We start from the raw sequence: 25377 nt of genomic DNA on the forward strand, positions 1-25377 counted from the left end.
ATTTGGAACAACATCAGGTTGAGTAAATAATGACAATTTAATTTTTTTTATGAGCAGACTATTCCTATTAACAAATTTTAAAATATGTTAAATAATCCCTATTCTGTCATGCTTTACAGGGATACTGAAGGTTCACAGAGGCATGATGGGATTGGAAAATAACACAACAGGAGCAAGAACGCACTGTATGCACTAAATGGTGAAAATTTTAAACAACTAAGCAATACTTAAGGCTCACGGCCAACTATAGAAAATGACCCACTTTGTACAACCACTCAGTACTGCATCGGATAAATCAATAAAGAGGGTTAATGGACAGGGTACAAAGAGTGAGAGAAAAAAAAGAGGATGAAGACAAAGTAACTATGGTATAGAGAAGATGGTGGAAAAAAGGAGGCGGGGAGAGACAAGCAAAGAAGTGCTTAAGAGAAAGAAAGTGGAGTTTGTGGTGGCACATGTTGCATGTTAAACAAAACTAACAGATCTCCATGTTAACGAGCCTTTGTGTTAAGACTTCCTCTTCGTGCTTGTGGTGTGTCCTAAGAAAATTTCATCAGAAGACACAAGGCGACACTGATCATTTCCACATCAGTGATTCTTTTCGAGGCTACGCTTTAAAAATGCTCATAAACACAAAGCATACTGTCAAAGAGGAACTTCCCTAAAATAAAGAGGGGTTTAAAGAAAGATTAAACCAAACTAACTGGTGATGGTCGGTTCCTTTAAAACCATCAAACAGGAAAGAAAGAAAAAACGCACCATCTATGACAATGACCGATCGTGTGTCTATCTCACCTCCCAGCCCTCTATGTGTGACTGTAATATCTCAAGAGCCTCTAGTTTCTCCATCTGTCGCTTGGTCTCATTGATGTTGCAGCACACAGCTTTCATGACCTGCAGAGCCCCCTCTACCGCGGGGTAATCTGAATGCTTCTTAGGGGTCCTCTTCAAAAGTTCCTGAAGGACAAACAGCAGGTACATCCTTGTGTTACACACTTACACATCTTTCTGCTGGTATGCTTCAGATACTGTGCACAAGGGGCTATTAAGGAGTGTTTATAAATCAAAATTACGTTCATGATCTTATTCCCAAGCAAGGCAATGAGCATGTTTACATGCACACCAGCAAGCTGATAACTCACAAATATCAGCTTATTAAAATAACCAGGTTTCCCCGTTTACATGCACATCAATAACATGACAACACAAGTAAGCTGCATTTACATGACTTCATTAATAAATCAAGCTATTTCCCTTTAGAGACGTCAAAATATAATAATTTGCATATCTGACTCAGTTGTACAGTATGTTAAATAAAGCTTGGATGTCAGCGTGAGACAGGTGTCTTATACACCTAACAAGCAGCGTTAGTGATAACTTCTTAAAGTGACAGGATTAATCTGTGTTCCCGATGGACACATAACCAATCTGTGGGAGCCAGAATTCTTGCTGGTTGGTAGGGGATCAAATACTTATTTCACTCACTGAAATGCAAATCAATTTCTAATCTTTATATAATGTGTTTTTTCTAGATTTTTTGGTTGATATTCTGTCTCTATCCGTTAAAATAAACCTACCATAAAAATGTCAGACCCTTCATTTCTTTGTAAGTGGGCAAACTTACAAAATCAGCAGGGTTATGTGTTTTTTCTAGATTTTTTGGTATTTATCCCCACTATATTTATATATATATATATATATATAATATAATATATATATAAGAAATAAACAATCAACTCATAATGCACATGCTTGTAAATGGCCATAGCGGTAAGAAGGCAGTACTGAAGCAGTACCTTCAGAAGCAAAGGGTATTTACAGATCCTCTGGATGGGTGAGAGGAGATACCCCTCTAGAGGAACATCTGTGCTCTTCTTTCCTCCTAACAACATGAGGTGCTGAAAAAACAAACATGATATAATTTGCACAACATCCCATTAAACTGATTCATGTTGAAAGTACAGTGCATTTCCATAGAAAGCACTGAAAGGCACACTCTCACATCCTGATTTGTACAGTAAAAAGCCTGGGTATCACTTTCACTTCAATAGGTTTTGGAGATACATCTATTTCCTGTGACAAATTCTTCTAGCCACTAATGTTTATTTGTTCTAATCATTAATGAAATCTATTGCAGGACTTTATATATGAAACTGATCGGTCACAGGATGTGTGAGGGATCTTCATCAGAATATGTTGTAATGAAATAGACTGGACTTTTTGAAAAGGAAAGGTACTTACCAGCAGGAAAGTCCGTATGTGAGGGATCTTGTTAAGCTCCATCAGTAGTCTGAGAGCTTTCTCATGGTTACTACAGTACTCGCCATACACAGAGAAACGGTCCCTCTGCAGTGGAGAAGGAGTAGTAAAAACACTTCAAAAACACTCTGTAGTCAAACTCTTTCATTTCCTTTTTTTTTATATATATATATATATATACATATATTTTATTTTTATTTTGTTAGAAAGGTGGTCTATTTTTCCACTTTGTCCCAGGTTGGTAGGCCCTTTCATACACCCATAAAAAGTCCCTGTGAGTTTCAGCAAAAGCCCCACTCAGCTCATATGGAAAATACTAAACATATAATAAATATTTTAACCTCTTGCATAGCTCAGTAAACATCTTCCTTCCATTCTCTCAAATACTGAGCTGCTAAGTGACATAAGGGGGTGAATTCAGGTAGTGAAACTGCTAGAGAAGCAACAAGGCACTGTCATTCTGCCCTACATTATTCGAAACAGCACAGGAAGTGAAATACAAGAGCATACCTTCTCTGTGGTGTGCAAAGCTAGGTGGAAATAAAAAGTGGTAAGCAAAATATATAAATAAATAAATAAAAAGAAAGAAAGAAAGGCACCTCATCTTCAGACATTTAAAAGTAAGCAGTACACACCTTTAATGATTAAAGATGTGTACGGTTCACTTTTAAGAGCTTAATGATGAGTTGCTTTTCCTTAAAGTTTAATCCCAGCATGCAGTAATTACAACAAATCTCTACTATATTAACATTTAAAAGTTTGACAGCTAGTCATTGTTATTACTATTTTAAATGATCAAAACTATCAAAAATAATTAAAGTATTATGTAGTGGCCATAATAATAATAATAATAAGAAATTAATAATAAATAAGGCCAAATGTGCACACTCCAAACAACAAACATTTTAAAGAGTACTGTAAGACACTGGTTAACTGCTTTTCCTTCACAATATGGTCCAAATAACCTTTAAAAAAATAATAAAATAAAACTCAGAATGTCCAGAAGAACTGTTCATCTGGATCAAATCAGGGCTGAGGTGACAGTTTATTAAAGATGAATGTGGTGAAGGTAGGATGTCATTTATCCGAGCTCTACAGGAACAGACTGTGTAGGCACTGTAACCTTGACAGAGACACTGTGAATCCTGACGGATGAGGGTGCCTGAGGCATCCTGACAGAGCAGGAAACTGATACTGGGATTACACAGGCACTGTGTGGTTGGACAGTAGTTGTGTTTGTTTTCCTCTTTATGATACATCTCCATTTTCGTGCTTTCTCCATTTACCCTCTTTATTTGTGTGTGTTTTGTCTGCATGTTTTCTGTACATAGTGGTCTGTGTATATGTCTAGAGAGGGTCTGGCATTTGCATTAGTGTGTATACAGTGTGTGTGTGTTTGTGTGTGTGTGTGTGTGTGTGTGTGTGTGTGTGTGTGTGTGTGTGTGTGTGTGTGTGTGTCAGTACTCTGGTTGGGCCCTCAGGGCTCCAGACCTCAGCACCTGTAATGACAGAGTTTGGCAGCATCACACACCCTCATCCATGAACGAGGCGAACATCTGTCCTGGCATATGCTTCATAGTACCGTTCATCCAAAAAACACATACACATACAGAGTGAGTCCAGTGAAGAGGAAATTCACTCCAGTTTGAGGTTAAAACCTCAGAATGTTTCAGTGAACTTGGTTGAAGGTCACACACAGATGCCAAACCCAAAATGGCTTCTTTTAAGAGCAATAGAAAGAGTTAAAGTACCAGAATCAATGTGCATGGCTGACGGCCAACACTAAGAAATGAATTAAAACACTGTTCAAATCTTAAATCATTATTATCATTATTACCATATTTCCATAGAGGGAAAAGTATTTTAATTTATACAGAACTGTTTAAATGGATAAAGAAGCTAGAATTATTTAGACAGCATTACAGCATTATTAGCATTAATGCACATGAAAATTGTAATATTCCATTCAGTATTTTTAATTCAATATTCAAAAATCTAATAAAAATACTTGAATAGTAACCCAGACACAGTAATAGCATATCAAGCCTTTCAGAAACTGAAAAATGTAACAAACCAACTGACTAAAAATGGATCAAGGATCAGGTGTATTGTTTCCCTAACAACGCATCATGCAGTGATTTCGGACTGAGATCCAAAATAAAGTGGAGTTTATTAATTGATATTAGTAAGAGCTGCTTACTAATATCATTATATACATTTCTTCAGTTCATTTCTGTTTGAACTGAACATTTGTTGCTAAAATTGGAATTCTGAGTGAAACTGCCTTTTCTTCACTTTTATTGAACTACTGGTCACATCTCTAACAGGTTACACATTTAAACACTTTTTTTTTTGTGACTGCATACAGATCTAAGATACTGGGAACGATTGGGAATATCATTTTAATGGTTTGCATGACTAATAAGCTTAAAAATCATAATAAATCAACTGCTAATCAGAAAAGCACTAGTTCAAAGATGATTTCTAATGTAATCTCACAGACTTACAAACTTGAGGAACACATGCCCGAGAGAATGGTGCGCCTGGGGTTCAGGCTGCAAACTGGCATCCAGGGTCGAAAGAAACTCGCAATGGACTTCCAAAATGGACTCGATGTTGGAAAACAAGATCTGCGTGAAAGAAAGAGACAATATTTAAGAATATCACTAAAAATATTTTTTTTTTTTCCTGCAAGACCGAAGGCTCTTCAGACACCTAAAAAGTCAGACACCTAAGCCACACTTAAAAACGTAACAAAATATCAAACCTAACTGGTATTCATTTTAAAGAAAGATCATTTATTTCCACATGGTTTGATCTTAAATGCTTGATTTTAAGTATCCAAATATTATTGTAGCCACTGTATTTCTTCTAAATAATAATACTGCATGTAAAAGTGGTTTTGTTTTACCTTGACCTGCTCTGGAGTGAGACATTGTTGGTTTTCTGAAGTCTGCCTTATTCTCTGGAGAAAAGCCTGTTAATTTACAAAAATAGAGAGATACAGAGGGGAAAAAGTTAGTTTATAACATGGAATCACTGCGGTGTGGGGCAGATTTGTATGATTGTTCATTTTTTGAAGTACACTTCCTGTAAGTTTACACCCCTTTCTGCCTGTAACCCTGACTAGAGACTCAACATTTATCTTTAGTGACAAACACACAAAACAATCTCAAGTCAAACTCCACAAACTACACTGTCTACTGGAAATGGTTTAGCAAGCATCACATCAAAGAAGAAAAACAGAAGTGTCAGAGATACATTTTTAGAGGCTTTACAAAGAGATCTTAACAGCACTTTACCCTAAAGTGCATACAGACTAATATGCGCTACAACTGAAAGGATGGGAGGCTTCCTACACAAGCATGCACACACAACTATCAAATCAGAAACACAAAACTCAAAGTAATGATTTATATCTGCATTTACTGCATGTAAATATAGTGAATTGTTTTAGAAACATTCAGTCATTATCAATGTAGGACTGCAAATCTTCAGCCTGCACTGTATATACAGCACATATAAAGCAGTGTTTCCCAATATTTTTCATTATTTACTGGACAAGGATTAAGGGCGGAATTTTTTTTAAACATTTTTTTACTAACAATTTCTACTCAGTAAAACATAGAGCTTGGCATAACCAGGAAAATGTATATTCATTCAAATGTATATTCAACTTGATAATTTAATCTTGAAGCCCCATTGAAAGTTTGCTGAGGATCACTGATATATCCACATTTAGACCATCTCTGTGAGTAAACAGTATATTTGGTGAACTGTAGATATGCACATTATCCATAATCTTCATTCAACTTGCTGAGAAGCAGATACAAACAGAAGCAGAAGGTTGAGAGAGAATTATAAATATCTTCATCACTGATTTGCACAGTTTTAAAAGAGTCTCCCCTGGAGAAAGACAGTCTGCCACTCACTGACTGGTTCTAATTCTAGCTCTGTAAAACATTTCCCATCAGCAGCGGCAGCAGCAACGAGGCGATCTGCTAACAGTGCGCTCGACTCACTCCGCCCCAGTATCTGTTAAATTACCTGTCACTCCAGCTATTGTCTCCGACGGTCTCCCATAGCAACACGATACAGCTAAAGACTTATCCTGAGCGTTTTCACCTTTGCCACCTCCGCTATTGTTGTTTTTTCATTCCATCTTTCTCTTTGATTCTTTTATTAGCATGTGAGATGATTTTGTACGTCAGAATAGGGCTGACTGTTTTGATAGAAAAATCTCTCATCGCCAGTCTCCTTCATCCTTCTCTCATGGATTTTAAAGGCAAACAAGGCCTTAAATGCGGGCCATCATGCCTCTTTCTTTACCACATAACAGGACGAAAGGTTGGCTAATGAGAAGCACTCGCTGTCCCACGGCATCCTTCTGATAATGACAGACTAACTCTCGGTCACACTTCTGTGCTTCTGGAAGACATTTAGGATGGCAGCTTATGCTCCTAAGAGTGTTTGTTTGTAGAAACTCTCCAACACATTTAGCTGTAAACATCATGTGAAATCACATGCTTGCTTTCAAGAAACACTCAAGTCAACTTAAAGGGACAGTTCACCCAAAAATGAAAATTTTGTCATTTAATCACTTCTATTTTTCTAAACCTCTATGACTTTCTATTTTCTTTAATAGATAAAAGAAGATATTTTGAAGAATGTCTCAGTCTTTTTTGTCCATAAATAGTTTTGGACCCCATTGACTTTCATTGAATGGACAAAAACAGTCAAAATATTTTTCAAAATATCTTTGTGTTCTTCAGAAATAGGAAAGTCATACATGTTTTTGGATCAACAAATTTTCTTTTTTGTTTAATCTATCCCTTTAAATGTTAAGCTAGAGCAGCACATTAAAAAATAAATATGTTTTCTGGAAAAAAGGTGCATTTTTAGCTAGTCAGTTTGTAGTGAAGATACATCAGATTTCCCAGAAGGACCTTAACACACTTGTAACTGACACTTAGTGTAATACGGGTAGTGATGATGGTGGTCCTGTTGTTCATTGCAGTTCCTGGCAACAATGCAAGGGGCCCGTCCCTCAGGCATGTGCTAATTAAATCTCTTATATGGCCCATCCACAGTAATCCATAAAATGGTCATCCATGTGACTCAGCCCGAGGGGCTGGTGGAGTTCTAGACAGGATGTGGATCTCCAAACTGCCAGACAAACAAACACAACGAAGGGTATGAAGGGTAAAAGGACTGTTTGGATGACATGGATGGAGCTTACGGAAAAGATACAGAAAAAATAATGAACACTAGTTTCCTAAACCTCGCCCCCAAAACTCATGCCATTGGTTAAGCCAACGTTGCTTTGTTGGGATGGTCATGATGCTCAACAAACAATTATTAATAGCACCACAGAATCACAAGGTATACACTTATCAGAGTTACATATAGCTGTCTCTGTGAGCTTGGATATGAGAAATTGTTACATTGAAAAAAGGCACACTTTTCCAGCATCACTCTTATGCTTACATCAAAAAAAATAAAAAATAATAAATCATGGAAATAAACAAATACTACAAGGCTACGTTGTGATTCCATGGCAACAGTTACCGTTTCTCTGGGCAACAGAGAGTGTGATGTCAGCAGCAGAGCATGACAGGTGCAAACAGGGGCATGTGTGCAAAATGAAAAATTCATTCATTCATTCCGATTCAAAGAGGCAAAAGGCACTGAGCTAATGAAATAATGCATGTCAACCTTTACAAGCAATGCTGTTGTGACTTCAATCTCTTCCAGTAATCAGATGATCCTGCATTTTATTTCATCTCAATAAAATAAACAGCTGGAACAAAACTAAATGAAAAGACTGAACTCTGCATATTACTCTGATTTCGTTCTCAAATGGAAACTTCAGGTGTGTGTGGACTTCACACATTACAGGTGCAACTGACATGTAGAGGTGAGTGAAGAAAACTAGTGTTAATTGCACAAAAACCTGAAAGACATTTGAGAGAAGACACTCAGCAAGGAGAGTGATAATATAACTTACTTTCAAAAAATCAATATAATAAAATATATATATCATTTCTGTCTGAAGATAACGTATAGCCTTAACTTATGCTAAGAGTTATGCAATTATAATAATATCTTTAAAGAAGTCAAACTTTTTCAATTTATTTTTTCATAAATTATAAAAAAAAAAAACCTGTACACAGAATTTAAAAACTTTAAATTCAAAAGTGAGGCAAATTGACTAATTGTAAGCACTCTGATCAGGTTTTCATATCTGAAGACTGTGACTGTCTGTTCTGTCCAGCTGGTAAGAGGGACAGGGGAATAGAGTTACACACAGTAGAACAGCCACAGGCTGTTAGATGTAGAAGAGCGTGAATCTGTCCATATGTCCCCACAAAGGAAACAAGCTGTTCACTGACACTTCCCCCTCCCTTAATGAAATGCTTTGCCAGGAAATAGACATTATAATTTTGCCACCTGCAACACAGGGTGACCTTAACCAAACACTGACACTAATTCAATGACAGGAGGGAGACCTTGGCCTCTTGCATTTCAGGAAGGAAATGGCAGAACAAACCTTTTCCGTAACGAAAAGGCTGCTGTTTCCCACACACAGTACATCAACACTGTTCATTGTTTAGATGGTTTTCCTTTAAATTAGCACGTTATCAAACAATGATTGTCATTATGGAGATAGAAGGGTAAAAAAAAAAAAAAAAAAAAATTCAGAAGCTTGCACAGTCTTTCACCCTTGTAATGAGGACGTACTACTGCCCAAAAGAACATACCGCATGGAAACTGGGAAGTAAGACTTGCACGCATAAACTCACAATGCTATGAATATGCACTGGTTTGTGCACCTGAGAAACCACAGCCACGTATGAAGCCCACTGCAGTTTTTAACACCACACAGTATTTCCGTAAGTCCCTTTGAAACAGATGTGCCTGGACAGAATATCAATGTAAAGTAAATGTACTTGTGGCATCGTTATACAGCCTGTAGTCATGGCAATATCTTTCACAGAGGACCCTTGCTAGGTATTATGTGGACAAAGGAATTTTCTAATATGAGAAGCTCTATTGCTAGCATCTGTAGCAAATCATTTTCCCCAAAACATTCAAGTGCATTTCCGTCAGCACATTTTTGATTATGATTTTACAGTTTGAGAAATATATTTTCAGTGGAATTTAATACACCTTAACCTTAGCATTAACCCCTAATATTCCTTCAATTTTAAGTTCATAAAAATGTATATTTCCTTAACTCTATCCCTCACTATGATACATTCACATCCAGAATTAGAAGCCTAAAACTTAAACCGCTTTGCAATTTACATTTTTTTACTACATTGATACATTGATAAATTTATCTCAAATCTCAATCTAAATATGAACAAATTTAAATCAAATACAAAAACATATCAAATACAAAAGCAGATAATGCACAAGATAAAATAGCACAATAAATTCTACATCTGAGGTATTTAGTTACTTTTGGTGACATTTTTGGACACTGATTCCAACCAACAGTGTTAAATAGCACAATTACCAGCAATCATAATCTTACAAAGTGAACCAGGTGAGGTGCAGATACAACAAGCACCAGCTCAGTTACAACAATGGCACATGGGCAGATCTTACCAGGGTCTCAGAACTGAGAGTGGGACATAAGTGAAAACTATTCACTTTCATTCAGCACATCTCTGTCAAGAGCCTGAAGAGCAATTTCTGTCACACTTGCTTGCTGTTGGAGGCGTCAGACACTGAACAGTGATGGGGCACTCTAATGACCTCCTTTACAGCGTCTCTCACAGACATGTCTTTCATTATCATGCAAACAGACACACCACTTAGTCCCTCTCTGATAAACAAACACCACTGCAACTCAATTAGCCGATATCTGCAATGCCAATATGCTGCCTTCTGCAAGTACGGATAAATGAAAACGTATTATTGATGGTATCTGAAATGGCATTATGTTGTACTCTGTATACAAGGCATGCACATTTTCTTTACACACAAAATATGATTGTGCTTGCAATGTGCGTGACCTGAACATTTCCAGTGTGCTAGATGAACAGGAAGCAATAACAAATGTGATTTTTTTTCACTCTCTTGACACATTATTTATACCAAATGTTTAGGTAGAAAATATAAAGATTTTGTTTGCATTACCGCAAAACATGATAAGGTCATGTGACAAACAGTGCTGTTATGTAATAATGGTCACTGTTTCACTTACTACAGTATATTTAAGCTAGTATTTTCATTCTGAACATAGTTAACTTGTAAAACAGCTAGCTAATATTGCAACGTGTATGTTCTGTTTTTGTCTTCAGCAAAGATGCTCCAGTTTTCACGTTCCACTGACTGGTAAATGCAGAGTGCGATTAGGAAATGAGAATCTTTCTCTGAAAAATATCATCTTTTTAAAGAAAGAACGCACCGGAAATCAGAGCAATGGATGAACTGAGGTGATACTTGTGAGGAAGGGGGACATAACGTTGAGTTCTCTTTATGAAAAACAAAAAGAGGAAGGATATGACTCTAGATAGGAAACGGTGCGGTGTGAAGAAGCTTTGTGTGGTCAGTGCACAGAAATAAGGCCACATGCATGCCAGTGTGCTGCTAAAACAGAGAAACAACTTGAGGCAGTGAGGACAAATTTAGGTTCTGATAAATGTAGATGCATATCTCAGACTTGCAAATCCATTCGACACACTGACTGAGGTATCGTTCAGGCCTTTAGGGAATAGTGTATTTGTGCCCATTCTTTTAATGTAAGGGGAAGTGAAGCTTCTGATCTCAGAGCAACAAAACATCATTTTACAGAATAAAACTCACACTATCATTCACAAAATTATGCTAAAAGAGCTAAAAATCTGACAGCCATACTTTCCTGTCTCACTTCGATGGGGATCTAACCCACTAGCCATGCTGGATTTCAAAAAGTGGCAGAAGGTCAGACATGGGCAACAAGCCTTTTGTTTGATGTGAAGCAGTCAGGCAAAGATGGTCAGACAGTAAGATGGACCAAACCAGACTGGCCATATGCTGTCATGGACTTCAACCTCTCCCAACAGGACTGAGGGTCAAGAGCCTGCTGCCACCACTTCTGCCATCAGCAGACGTCGAGACTAGCACTGTTCTGGTTGACCTAGCAGCGCCAGGCCACAGACAGCGAAAGAAAGTGTGGTGGACAATCAACATGTCCTGGGATATGAATTAGAATATCATTGAAGCCACATTGTGTAAAGTCAGATAGTTTCCTATTTAAAAATGACCTTGGTTAATTTGCTTTACAGCGAAACAATGGGTATTCCAGACACTGCTTTATTTGATGACTAGAATATTCTCTTATGTGTCACTGAGATCCTGTTTTTGCAACCACATGTATGTACATAAAAGCACGTGAAGTCTGTCAAACAGGGCAAATACAGTGGCACTCCACTGAAATAAGGGACAAAGCTATTGCAACATGCTCTTTTTAAACCTCTGGTTGTGAAACTAGGGTAAACTCAGTAATTTCTTTAAACGAGACGGCCCCTAAAAACCACTGACTAAAACAAGTGGACAAAAGGCACAGCATTTGGGATTCTCAGCTTTGTAACTAGCCAATTTGTTAATAAAATAAAATATAATAAATGTCAACAGCTGTGACCCCATTTTATGCAAGAATATGTCACATCAGTTTCCAATCGAAATCTTTTAAAAAGCATTGGTCCGGGTGAGCCTAAATTGCTTAACACCATAAGAGAAGCTACAGATCAGGAAAAAAGCAGAAATACAAAAGCATTAAGGCACATTTGCAAACCTTCACTGTAGCATGTGATTCCTACTAATCGAACAAAGAAACAGAAGTGAGACATTTGAAAAACAGTGATGTGCTGTTTTTACAGGCGCTACACAGAACAATGTGTACAAGTGCAAATTCTGAACTTACAAAGCTGAACCTAAAGCCCACAGGTCACATCATGGTCCAACAAATGATAATCTGGCAAAATAAATGTTTGTTTATTAGTCTGATACTTTCGATCTTTTAAATGACTAAATTGTTTAATTTTTTTAAATGATACTACTGTATATTGACACATCACACGAGAATGTTTCACATTTACACACATCTTCACATTTACAACCACAAATAATCTCCAAATGTAAATATAGCATTCCTTCAATATTGTTTCCAATGACAACTCATCATTGCATGAATAAATAAAAAAGTTGGACTTCAAAGTATAGTCTATATATCTTTTGCTTACTGTATCAGAAAACTGAATGTGCTTACTCAGCGTTCAGACTGAAAGTAGACAGCAGACACAGAGCTTTGCTAACAGTCAATTTGCCTGATAGTTGCTTTCATTCAGCAGTAATTCTACAGCAGCAATGAGTTTTAAATGCACAACAATGAAGTGAACTCAGGTATTCTGAAAAACTAGGACAGTTTGAAGGAAATACAATGCACATAATCAAAGGTTTGAAATATTAAAACCCAAACTCATCTGAATTTTCAGGATTCACCAGACTACACAACTCTCACTGACCATGTAGTACAGTCAATAAGTTAAATAACAGCATAACAAATCCACCTTACTTTACAATGTAAAATGCCAACTCTATAATTTGACGTATTTCAGAGTGGATTAAGAAGTTCAGTGACCTATCAGGAATTGATTGGATTTTGAAAATTGCGCATTACATACCAGAATGGAGTCAGATCATGCATGTGTTTAATAAAACAATGTCTAAATATGTTAACATTATCCACTGGCCTATGCAATGTAGTTGACATCAGTGGTAAATGAATGTCATTACAGAAGAAGAACACTACAAAGATGTCAAACTATTTTTTTCTTTGGAATAACATGTACTACTGAATCACTCACAAAAAGACCAGAAACATGTAATGAAAGTAAATGTGGTTAATTTTGATTTCATGTTGACTATAAACCTACAGGACTATATGCGTCATGGTGAGGGCTGAAGGTACCTAATGAAACAAACTCATCCAGTCTGATATAATGGTACTACTACATTTACGCATTTAGCAGACGCTTTTATCCAAAGCGACTTACAGTGCATTTAGGCTAACAGTATTTACCTAACATGTGTTCCCTGGGAATCGAACCCACAACCTTTTGCACTGCTAACACAATGCTCTACCACTGAGCCACAGGAACAGGACAGGATATTGTTAAACTGTAGGATGTCCACTCTGCCTTTGTCCAGGACATCCGTGGACATTACATCACCTGGCCTTCCTCAAATTAAATGTCTCAGCACATGTTAGCACTAACAGCATCCTGCCTAAAGTTGATTTTCCCGCTTTAAACAAACCGTGCTGTTTACTTGCTGGTACTTTAGCATTCAATGAACAGTAAAGGGTCACTGAAGAACCCCTGAGGTTCTCCAAACCACACATTTGTCCGCTTTCTCCAGTGCTAATGGGGAGAATCTTTACAACCCGAACTGGTTCCCACAATGTGAGCAACAGCAAAACTTACTGAATCCGATGCTCACGCTTCCTGTGAATGCCCAGCTAAAAACACACCCCGGCCCTTCCAAAGGGCCCTTTCATGTCTCTTTGTGAGAATCTGCCTCACTGCAAAAGGGTATGAAGTAGTTTAGGATGCAAGGAAGGGGCCATTTTGGCCGGCATGGCGTGAAATTGAATAAATAAACCAAGAGAGAAGGGGGGGAGAGAGAAGGAAAAAAAAATCCTCTCTTTGTGGCCGCGACCCAGCAAATGGAGACAAAGAGCTCAGTAGCAGGAGGATGAAGATTAATAAAGGGGATCTGAGCTCAGCAATTCCCCATCACCCCTCTAGCAGCGGTTGCTGCAACAAAGTCCTCTTTGAGTTCGGCCCCCTGTCCCACACTTCCGCTATGAGGGTCTTCAAAGTTCACGACTGTTTGAGCTGCTCACAGGGGTGGAAACGAGCCACGGCACCACAGGACAGTGGAGAGACAGAAAGAAATGTGGGTGACAAGGGAAGAGACACTCATAACTGATACACTGAGCAAGATTACACTAAATAACCTAATGGCAATCTGGACAAGACCTGATTAAAAGATTAGTCCACTTACAGAATAAAAATTACCTGACAATTACCTGAATACTCACCCCCAAGTCATGTTCATGTCTTTCTTTCTGCGGTCGAAAAGAAATTAAGGTTTTTGAGGAAAACATTCCAGGTTTTTCTCCATATAGTGGACTTCAATGGGGATCAAGGGGTTGAAGGTCCAAATTGTGGTTTCAATGCAACTTCAAAGGGCTCTACACGATCCCACCCAAGGAATAAAGGTCTTGTCTAGTAAAAAGTCTTTTTTTTTCTTTTTCTTTTTTTTTTTACAAATTTATATACTTTTAAAATGCTTGATCGGCCCTTAACCCAATCACAATTTCTATGATGTTTTGGGTTGTTGCTAGGGTGTTGCTAGAATGTTCCGAGTTATTCTATAAGGTTGCTAGGGTGTTCTAGATTGTTGCCGGGATGTTCTGGTTGATTCTAGATGATTGCTAGGATGTTACAAGGATGTTATGGATGGTTCAATGTGGTTGCTAGGAATGGGTGGTTCCAGGAAGGTTGCTACTAGGTTGTTGTGGGCGGTTCTAATGAGTTGCTAGGATGTTCTGGCTAGGTCCATGCAGGAAAATTGCTACTAGGGTGTTCTGGGTAGTTAATAGGTGGCTGCTTACTGTTTCAAATAAAAAATGACTGCCCTCTAAGACTTGTTCTTAGATATGATTTGGATCTGTGGGTGTTAGACTTGTATTAATAATTGATTTTGCTATTTGCTTTAGTATTAGTTTTGATTTCCCTAGTCAGAATCATTTTGACTAGCTTTGGCGGTTTCAAAATTAATATGCTTCCAATAGGTGTGTACATTACATTGCTGCGAAATGGCCCCATTCACAAGAAAACCTGTGTCTGTGACACCAGTCCTTCATTAAGAAGCTTGAGTGTACAGAAAATACAACACTGGTTGACCACTGGACAGTACTGCTACAAAGGCTAGGTGCTGACATGTGGTAGTCCAGATAAGATCTCAGTACAGATTGGATTGGCCATCTGGAAGGCATTTGGGCTCATCTCCATGGAAGAGCGATTGAGCTCATGGAAAGGTGCCATGAGAGCCAGGGGTTCCTTCACCATAGGGGGAAAAGGACACAGTACACCCTGAACTGGCCTATATGACAACAACAGACAGCAATCATTATCACTTCACATTAAGAGATGCTTGCATGAGTACTCAAACAAACACATACGGTTTAATTACCTTTGGATTGTACTGACATATAATTGGATTTCATCAACTGTGAACATCCGCAGCAGTTTACTTTGTCATTGCAGCCAAATGACTAAATCATACTCACTAAATCGAACTCGACAAATGAATCAGTTCAATTTGTGAACAAATGGTTCTTGAACGTCCTGAATGAAGTTAATTTGAAACGAACTGGCTTGAATGAACAATTTGTTCACAAATTGGACTGAGCAACATTTAGATCCAGTTGAACTCTGACACAAAAGCCTTGTTTACACTTGGTATTAATATGCATTTTCGTCAAACCAATCACAAAGGGACGGAAAAGGTGTGAATGGGGTCTAAAACCATTTGAGCTTGTCCACTTCCAGAGGTAGTCAAAAATTTGCTTTCATAGCAGACACTCTTGTGGCTGAATGTGTTCAAACACAAAGGTCTATTCCCCGCCAACAGATCTGATGCATAATCATTGTGGGATGTGTTGTTAAAAACAGAGTCTGATTCACGGATTTCAAATTCGCAGCTGCTTTCTTTATCCTTAATCATTTGTTTCCTAAAAAAATCAATGTGATTAGATGAGAGTGAGTAAAAAATTTTTTTTTAAATAGATTTACATTTTTAGGTGAAATATGCCTTTAAGAATAAACATTATGATCAATGAATTCCAATGAGTTACTTTAGTTAAGTTCTCTAATGAATCTTATTTAGTTGCATAAATTAATGACCTGACTTTTAAAACAAGCATTAGATCAAGCTAACCAGACTAATTCCATCTTCAAGTGTTCTTTAGGACTTGTAATTCAGTTCCAATCATTCTGACATAGTCCACATCCATCACTACTACACGCTCCTTTGTTTGTCCAAGGATGAGGTAAGTGGGATAAGTTAACATCACGCTGTTCATATTTCTTCCCTTTCAGAAGCAACTGGAAAAACCATTCATCTGAAGATCTCACCCAAAAAATATCTCAAGAGTCATGACTCTACAGCCGGCCTCTGGCCACAAATCCCAGGGGCAATTCCCTCAGGACATCTGAAGAATTCCTTAGAGCTCTTCTGGTCAAAGGGGTCATGGGTCAATGCACCAATGTATGCCGTTCTATTTACTGCTCCCTTTCTCTTTGCAAAACATTCCTCTCAAGTAGACTGCTTCTGTCTACAGCTGCAAAAGTAATGTTTGTGATGGGGTCACAATCATTGGCAGTCGAGAGAGTGAGAAAACATCAGTATTGTGTCTAAATCAAGCAAATAATCACACCCACTATCCCACAAAGACATCCTATGGAAAACAAACCTCATATATGCACATAAATCCTCATCACCTGAATAATTAAATGGCAAGGAACACAAAACAGATCTTAAACCTGCTCAAAGAGGAGTCATGTAAGTGTCAGTTCAATGCAAACCACAATCCGAAGTTTATTGAACATTTTAGGAACATCTGCTAAGAGCCTTTCCCCATATGCCTGTGGTCTGCATACCTCTCCTCCATCTGATAGTGTTCCTAATCTCTAACACATGGCTTTGTTTGCTGTCAGCTTGTTTGTAAAAGATGAGGAGGTGCCAACAGGCATACCTTATTCACGTAAGTGTTTTTAACACGGCGCCTGGCCAGGTAGATGCGATTAAATTAGAGGCGTGAATCTACAGTAACTAGTAAAGTGCAGGTGACAGTCATTACACCATTGCCTGGATACATATCCCAATGTCTTTCTGTATTTGATATCTGAATAAGCATATAATTCATTAACACCTCCCTCAGGCATCTGACAGGGCAGTCGAGAACACAGACGACTTTATCAGTTTCATGCTGTCCTCGTAACCTCACAGTGACTCACCAATCAGTCGACTCTATCTAGGATTTCTAAGTTTGACTTTCAGCTCAGCCGATCTGATTGGCTTAAAATACTGAATATCACAGACAACATCAGCAGATGTCCTTGCTCACAATATTTGTCAGACCACAAAAAGCCACGGGAGGATTATTTTGTACAAGATCCTCACAGTTTCCCTGCTGATGAAACATGAAAACATTCTGAACATGAAAAACATGCAACATTGATGATTTGCAACATAAAGCATTATTTTTTCCAATAACCAGCAGCTACCACATTGATTGACAAGACATTTTATTGGTCCCTTGGATGCTGTTTCTGCTATTTCACACTAGGTGGCCCCGCCCATGAAAAACTATCATTGGCCCCAAATATTTCTACACATAACAGAATATTAAATATGTGCGATGGTGCTGAGTCGCTGGTAGATGCCACAAACGATAACAGACAATTCAAAAGTAGGTGTGTATTCTGATGAAATGACACTACTATTCAAAACTTTGGAAGCAGTATGCTTTTATTTTTATTTATTTATTTCGAAAGAAATTAAATACTTTCATTTAGCAAGGATACATTAAATGGATCAAAAGTGTCAGTAACGAAATGTATTACGTTACAAAAGATTTTTAGTTCAAATAAATGGTGTTCTTCTGAACTTTCTATTTATCTAAGAAGATCTGTAAGGTCTTGTGACCATAAAGACTTGAGTAATGGCTGTGGAAAAATCTGATTTGCAATCACAGAAATAAATTACATTTTAAATTGAAATTTAATAATTTTTTTAATTTAAAGAAAACATTAAAAACTGCAATTATATTTCACAACATTACTGTTTTTACTGCATTTTTTGATCAAATAAATGCAGCCTTGGTGAATGTGAGAAAGTAACAGTGTCTAGCATTAATTTTTCATTATATTTTTGTAGATGTTTTGGAGGGCTCTTAATAGGGTGAAATGGACCAATTTTTTCCCTGTCTGCTGCCTTTGACATCATAACACGGGACAGTGACTAGTGAAAAGTTTAGGACTATGTGCGTTCTTGGGGTGCCATCAACCAATCAGTTTTGTCTCAGTCCTGCGGCTCTTGAGTGATTAGTCACATTACAATAGGGGTGTCCATCCTGATTCTGGAAGGCCAGTGTCCTGCAGAGTTCAGCTCCAACCCCAATCACACACACCCAAATCAGCTGATCAAGGTTTTCAGGATTACTAGAATCTTCCAGGCAGGTACAGTTTTTTGTGACAAATTAGTGCTAAACTCTGCAGGACACTGGCCCTCTAGGAGCAGTTATAGCTCCAGTTATTCTCCAGAACCAAAGAACTACCATAGAAATTAATGCTTGTGTTTCATTTTTATTTCCAGATATTCTTTGGTCTTTGAGTGTCACAGACATTAGAAAAGTCATCAGAAACAGCTCAAACTACAAAAGCACTTTTCCTTCAACTATTTTTCCCCTCAAGTGATACGTTATCAGAGTAGAACATGAAGCTCAACCCCCTCGACAAAACCAGTCACTCATCAGCATTAAAAATTAAGCTATAATTAGCAACATTACCCCAGTGTTTGTTTGATATCAGAGACTTGAACACGAGAAAAGGTCTACGAAGCTAATTGAGCACAGGAAAGCTGAAGAGATTCCTGAAATTCCTGGTGCTGACTTGTGCCTCTGTGTCCTGGCTTATAACGCATGACTTGTTGCAGCTTTAAGACACTGTTAATCTGACACTTTAGAGGATATAGGAGCGTAATCAGCAGAACTTGCGGCAGTCAAAGCGAGAGCTCACAGCTGTAGACCCACCGCTGCCACTACTGATGATCATCAGTATTACTGCGCATCTGGAGGGTCTACAGGGATCAGCAAACCCAAGTTTAGCATGCAGAACTCCAAGCACTGAATCTATACATCCATCTACGCTTCTAAAACACAATGAGCACTAATAAACTGAAAACCATTTGAAAACAAGTAGCAAATTTTAGAAAATAATTACAAAGGAAGTAGAAAGGAAATGGCAAGTAACATGAAATTTTGAGGTAGAAATACTGAAATAGTATCTTCTTGTAAGATATACTCCGATAATGTTTATTTACAAAAATGAATATGAACTACTTATAAATGCAGAGAGAAACAGGTTCAAAACAAGTGTAATTCACAATACAAAGGGGCAAAAATCAAACTTGTTTAAAACTTGTGGGCCAAAATTAAATTTTGCCTTATGGGGCTACACGATAATTACAGAAATCATAATTGCTGATTATTCCCTTGAAATTGTAATTGCGATTATTAATTATGATTATAATAATTTACATTCAGTGATGATTATACCATTGTTTGTAGCAACCACATGACATATTTTTAGATGAAAATAAAGTTTTAGGCTGAAAACACTAACTGAAAAACTTAAATTGCTTTTTTTATAGTATTATTATATAGCCTCAAATGTCAACTACACATTGTAGGGATGTAACGATTAACCGCGAGCCTGTTGAAAATCTATTCAAATATGTGACAATTCAAATCGGTTGAAATGCTAAACAAATCGCGATTCATTTAGGTGTAGGAGTTTATATGAATGAATGTCTGAGGGGAACTTACTGTCTTTAGAAAAGTTTAGATGGTATTTTTTTCTTTTCATCTTGCCTCTCTATAATGCATATTAAAGTTCATAAGTGCAGCGCTGCTTTGTATACAGCGGTAACCAAGGAAACACTCTAAGCGCCACCTGCTGGCAGAGAGTCAATCTGCATCTCATTCAGCTCATCAGCTGTTTCTGTTTCATGCAGATATTACGTACTATACAATCTTATTTAGATTAAAAACCGCTCATGTCGCATGTATGCAGCATCTTTGATTGGATCATGATTAAAATGTAATGGTTGCCTCTAATCTTAAATTGTGAATCGAATCGAATCGTGAGTTTTAGTGAATCGTTACATCCCTAAAACATTGGATTGGTTTCTTATTTAAATAAAAAAAAAAAATATGCATGGTATTATAATGTAATACTAAAACTAAAACTAAAATTAAAACAATGGAAAAAGATATCCTGTAAAAAGATAACCTATTGCATTATATCCAAAAAAAAAAAAAAATTATTAAACAACTATATTGTCTACATTTAAATGCAAAATATTTTTTTTTTTAAATGTTCAAACAAAAATATAAATAAGAAATTCATTCTTCAATAGCATGTGTTTTTCTTATTTTTCCTATTTGGTTTTTGTGATATGACATGCCCCATGATCCGGGCATCTCTGGTTTATAGAGTTGCAGCTTACACATAAACCATAAAATGGCAATTTATATAAGCTGAGGATTGTTTCCATAGTTTGGCGGACACAGACGTGTACCCCGCTGAGCCATATGGATGCTGGGTAGCTGGCTGTGACACTTTGGTGCAGATCAGATCTATAACTATTTATAACCCTGAAAGCCTACACTAGTGCTTCCGTCCTGTAAGGACTCAGACAGAGACATCATCGGAAAACAGGAAGTGCCAGGTTGACTTCCTCCCCCTGCTCCTCCATACATTCATGTCATGCTGTTTGGGTGAACAGTCTCTTGTCCTCAGGAGCCCAGCTGGGCCACACAAACTAACAACAGCTGGACTGGCAGCAAAGACTTTAGAACCCAACACAGGAAACCTTGGTCATATACAAACATTAAAGCTCTTACATGTAGGAACTCAAAACTTAATTGAATCACAATCTTCTACTTTTTAGCTCCTGAGCAAGACATTTAACCCTCAAGTCTCTCCAGGGAAACTTTCCTTGGAATCAGCTTACTATTTTGATGGTTTGAAAGGTCCGTTAAATGGGACGTAGCTAACTAACAAAGGATTTCCTATTGGGCTCATGAATGCATTAATGCACAAACGCATTTAATTAGTGACAATAAAGATTACTGATAATGATACAAATGTACAAATATTGATGAAATGACTTACAAATATTTCTTGAGCACCAAAGCAGCATATTACAATGATTTCTGAAGGATCATGTGACACTGAAGACAGGTGTAATGACTGCTGAAAATTCAGCTTTGCCATCACATCAAAAAACAAACAAAAAAAACTACATTTTAAAAAATATTAAATTAAATCTTAAATTAAAAATAATATTTCACAATATCACAGTCTTTACTGCATTTTTTATTAAATATATGCAGCCTTGGTGGGAATGAAAGACCTTTTCAAAAACATAAAAATATCTTACCCACCCCAAACTTTTGAATGGTAGTGTATACACTATTTCTTGCATTTTTTTAAGTCCCACGTAAAAATAAAATGTAGTAATGAATTATCAATTTAATAATTGAAATATAAAAACAAATAGAGTTTTACATGGACAAGTGAATAGATATTTAAAACTGCTTGTCTAAATAAAACAATAAAATAAATAATTATATAATAATAATTATTTTATTTTTCAATAAATAAACTGACATTTAAAACATGTTTTAATATATTGCATTGATGATTTAAAATGCTAAAGCCATAACAAATTATAATAAATTATACATAGTTATTAATACTACATTTTATTAAATGGACATTTAAATTTGCCAACTGGTTTTCTTAATTGTTTTGCCAAATACTTTTCTTCATCCATTTGTTTTTCTAACCCCTAACACCAAAACCTTACTCTTTGTCATTGCTAATCTAAAATTCAAAATTGAACAGAAAAGAAATTAAAAAAATAGGGCATGATGCCTAAAAGGACTCATAAGGGAATCTTCGGTTCTGCCAGCCATTTATAAATCACAGCCTGGTTTACTGCTTTGAAACTATGACATTATCCTTTTGTAATATCTGTTAGAGATTCCTAATGGAATTCCACAGATAAACAGATGCAAGAAGAGCCATTCAAGCAGCGACAAATCACAGTCCTGAAACCTTTTGGTCTAATAAAAGTTGTCTGGGTATCTTAAGTATCTAAACAAATTCATGAAGCAATTAACAGTCTCCCTAGTTTGTGGCAGCCAATGCTGTTTGCCATGACTGTGCGTGCTGACAAAAGACTACCTAGACTACCTAGAGTGCCAGACGTGAGTTGAAAGGCAGACGTCTTTGATATCAATCTCAAGCAAGGCCTTGTTTTTCACACCAAGGCCCTTTTGAAAGACACAGATGCAGAAAGACAAAGTGGTCTCCTCTCCCTTTCACCTGATGCACCACCGTCCACTTTGCTTCATCTGTGTCAAAATATCGTGACGAGAGGCCGTCAGGTGCAACTGCATGGACTAATTTGATTGGTCGCGCTTCACTTAATGCTTCCAGATCAGATAACATCAGACACACCGCTAGGGAGAAGAATCCCTCTGAGACTCAGCAGATGAGGGGGACCTATGATTCTTCCCATATGCAGAGAAAGAACAATAACTAGGACAAGTGAACTCATCCTCTCTCAGGAAACCAGAAACAGCATCTTTTACTTATATCTTAAATCGCCACAGTCGGCTCGACGTCATCAAATGGCAGCATCCTCACAAAGCCACTGTACTCCAGAAGATTAACAGTCAAATATAATTATGAGGGATTGTTATAAAACTGGCTTAATCACTGTAAGGCTGCTAACCCTTCATTGGCATGTTTGTAAAACCTCTCCAGTTCCTTTGATCCTGTTAAATTTATCCCAGGATCAAGAGGCTTCGGACAAATGCACGGGTGTGGAATGTGAGAAATGCATTTGGGAATGCATGAAAAACTTAATAAAAGAGTTCATTAGTGTTAAACTAGTTATAAAACACTAAACTTGTAGGAAGGTTGGAATATGAATGGCTTCATGATTGTCTAGTTTTAAATCCAGGCATGCTATGTCATGATCTGATGCTAATCAGAGCAAGAAAACACATGTCAAGTATGCCAAATCTATCTGGAGATTTTCTGTGTTTATTTTTTACTTGTTAACATATCCGTGCATTGAAATACTGTGGAGGGTCATTAATGCTCCAGGAGGGGTGTTACTATAGGCACAGGCTCTGGGCTGAGCAGGATTGTATGCTGATGAGCACAACCTGGTCTTATCAAAAGACAAACACACACACACACAAAAGTGTTCTGAAAGTTACAGGGGATTTACTAGATTGCCCTGAAGACCCTGAAAATCTCACCGCTCACATGAGTCACTGCTGGTTTTATGAGACAAAGCTTATAAAAGGAAATGGCACATGACCAGGAAATACATGCTAATTTAAGTTAGAGCTTGTTTGAATGATTAAAAAGGCAGTAAAAGTGACAGACTCTTCTTTCTTAGTTTGAAAGTGTTCACATTTCAGATATTTCCGCTCAAAAGAGAACAGAAAAATACAGAACAACAAGAAACAGAGCCATTTAAAACAGTTATCCTTAATCAGAGATGTAAGAAGGTTTAAAGGGACATTTGATTTCAATTTGCATTTGTTTTTAAACTCGTTTTAAACCAATATAACAATAAAAACATAGTTTAAGATAAATAATTTTGCTTAATATCATGATTTTCAATTCATTTTTTAAAAAGAAAACAACATATAAACAAAAAGTAGTCTGGATGACAATCATAACCGAATGTAGCTTATATGCTACTTAAGTGTTTCACACACAATATCATTTTTTGCGTGTGTGTGTTTAATAAAATAAATGATGGAATTGGTACTTGAGCCTTATTGTTAGGGCTGTAGGGTTACATAAAGCGAAAAAGGTTGAGAAAGTTAAACACCCACTTGAAGGAACAACGTTCAAGTCCTTTTAAAGCATCATTAATGAAACCCCCCAATAAGTACCTCTACAAAACAGTCCCTTGCTTTTCATATTTTTTTTATTCTTTATAAAATGCCACTAAAAATAACCTCGCCAACACTATAGAAACGCTGCCTGTTTCTCGTATTCTCCTTCTTCCTCTTTCTTGACGGCAGTACAGTGACTAAAACACAGCTTGACAGCTTCGCCCGTGCCCGTTATCTCCAGTTTATGCGCCTGTAAACGAGACTGTAACAATAACCGCGCGATAAGGGTGCTCAAACACCAACGTTCAGAGAGTTTGGATTGAACCCAGTCTACTTACCGACTGCAGAAATGACAAGTTTCTCACGTAATCCCGTTCAGTGCTCAATATCTCGTTTAAAACGAACAGCCTCTGGCGAAGCTGACGGTCCGAGTCCCTGCTGCTGAGAACCCCGTTTTCTTGTTGACTGTCCTCCTCGGTGTTTATTTCGCTCATTTTTTAAAAAAAAAACCCTTACAGAGAAGCCTCCAAACAAACAAGAGTATAAGGCAGTTGTGTGAGAACTGTGAAGATGTCAAAATTAATCCATTAAATCCGTCGCGCGCTGCACGCAACCTCAAGCCAGGATGCGGCAGGGGAAAATGCTATACTGAAACTGAAGAAACTTCTGTAAAAGTAGCAACGCGCAACATCAACTGCAGGGCAATTTGCATCTCATTAAAACACTTTCCGTTTTAAAGGTAAACTAGAGAAGTAGCCCACCGACTGCCTGCAGCATAAATGAGGAAAGTGGCCAGAGGAGCGAAATGATGTGAAAAATGGGAGTGCACGTGAAACGATCAGTTACCGTGAAATCACTGGCAAAACCGTGCAGTAAAAGGCGACGTAGCGAGTTCAAGAGCGCTACATGAAAAGTGAGACGGTTGTGGGAGCTGCAGAGAGAGTCTGCCACCGAGGGACCGTCTGTAAATTGCACCACTTGAACAATCACGTCTCCAGATGAATGAACTGATTAAATTATTCCTTTATCTATCCCCATATCTTTAGATGTGTGTAGCGAGAAGATAGTTCCTTTTGATCTCTGACACCATGTCTGATGCTCTCAGGATGTATGTATGGATTTCAAACGTTTTACAAAATAAATAAAAACATAAAAATGAATAGCATTTTTTGGGGATGTATTATTAACATGATGTTCACTAATGATGACTCTAGACATACAATTTGCTTTAGAAAAGCAGTTATATTCTGCATGGAGAGGGGGGTGACCGCCATGGGTGTGGGCATGGGGGCCCATCAGGACTGCCTATGCATAGGGCCCAGGATCTTGTGCCACGCCCC

General features: G+C 37.5%; 1 protein-coding gene across 1 annotated transcript in view; it reads right to left on the bottom strand.

Moving 5' to 3' along the window:
* LOC109080918 (phosphatidylinositol 3,4,5-trisphosphate-dependent Rac exchanger 1 protein-like) overlaps positions 1 to 24966 on the bottom strand; it is a 65883-nt gene extending 40917 nt beyond the window's left edge. The window contains exons 1-6 of the mRNA XM_042762286.1: positions 24376 to 24966; positions 5171 to 5236; positions 4767 to 4889; positions 2242 to 2346; positions 1797 to 1898; positions 796 to 957 (exon numbers count right to left, since the gene is read on the bottom strand). Of these exons, the coding sequence (XP_042618220.1) occupies positions 796 to 957; positions 1797 to 1898; positions 2242 to 2346; positions 4767 to 4889; positions 5171 to 5236; positions 24376 to 24531 (714 nt within the window). The 5' untranslated portion in view covers positions 24532 to 24966. The remainder of the gene's footprint in view (positions 1 to 795; positions 958 to 1796; positions 1899 to 2241; positions 2347 to 4766; positions 4890 to 5170; positions 5237 to 24375) is intronic.
* Between the last annotated feature and the right edge of the window lie 411 nt (positions 24967 to 25377).

The sequence above is a fragment of the Cyprinus carpio genome, chromosome A8, assembly GCF_018340385.1.
Source record: "Cyprinus carpio isolate SPL01 chromosome A8, ASM1834038v1, whole genome shotgun sequence".
NCBI classification, from domain to species: Eukaryota; Metazoa; Chordata; class Actinopteri; order Cypriniformes; family Cyprinidae; genus Cyprinus; species Cyprinus carpio.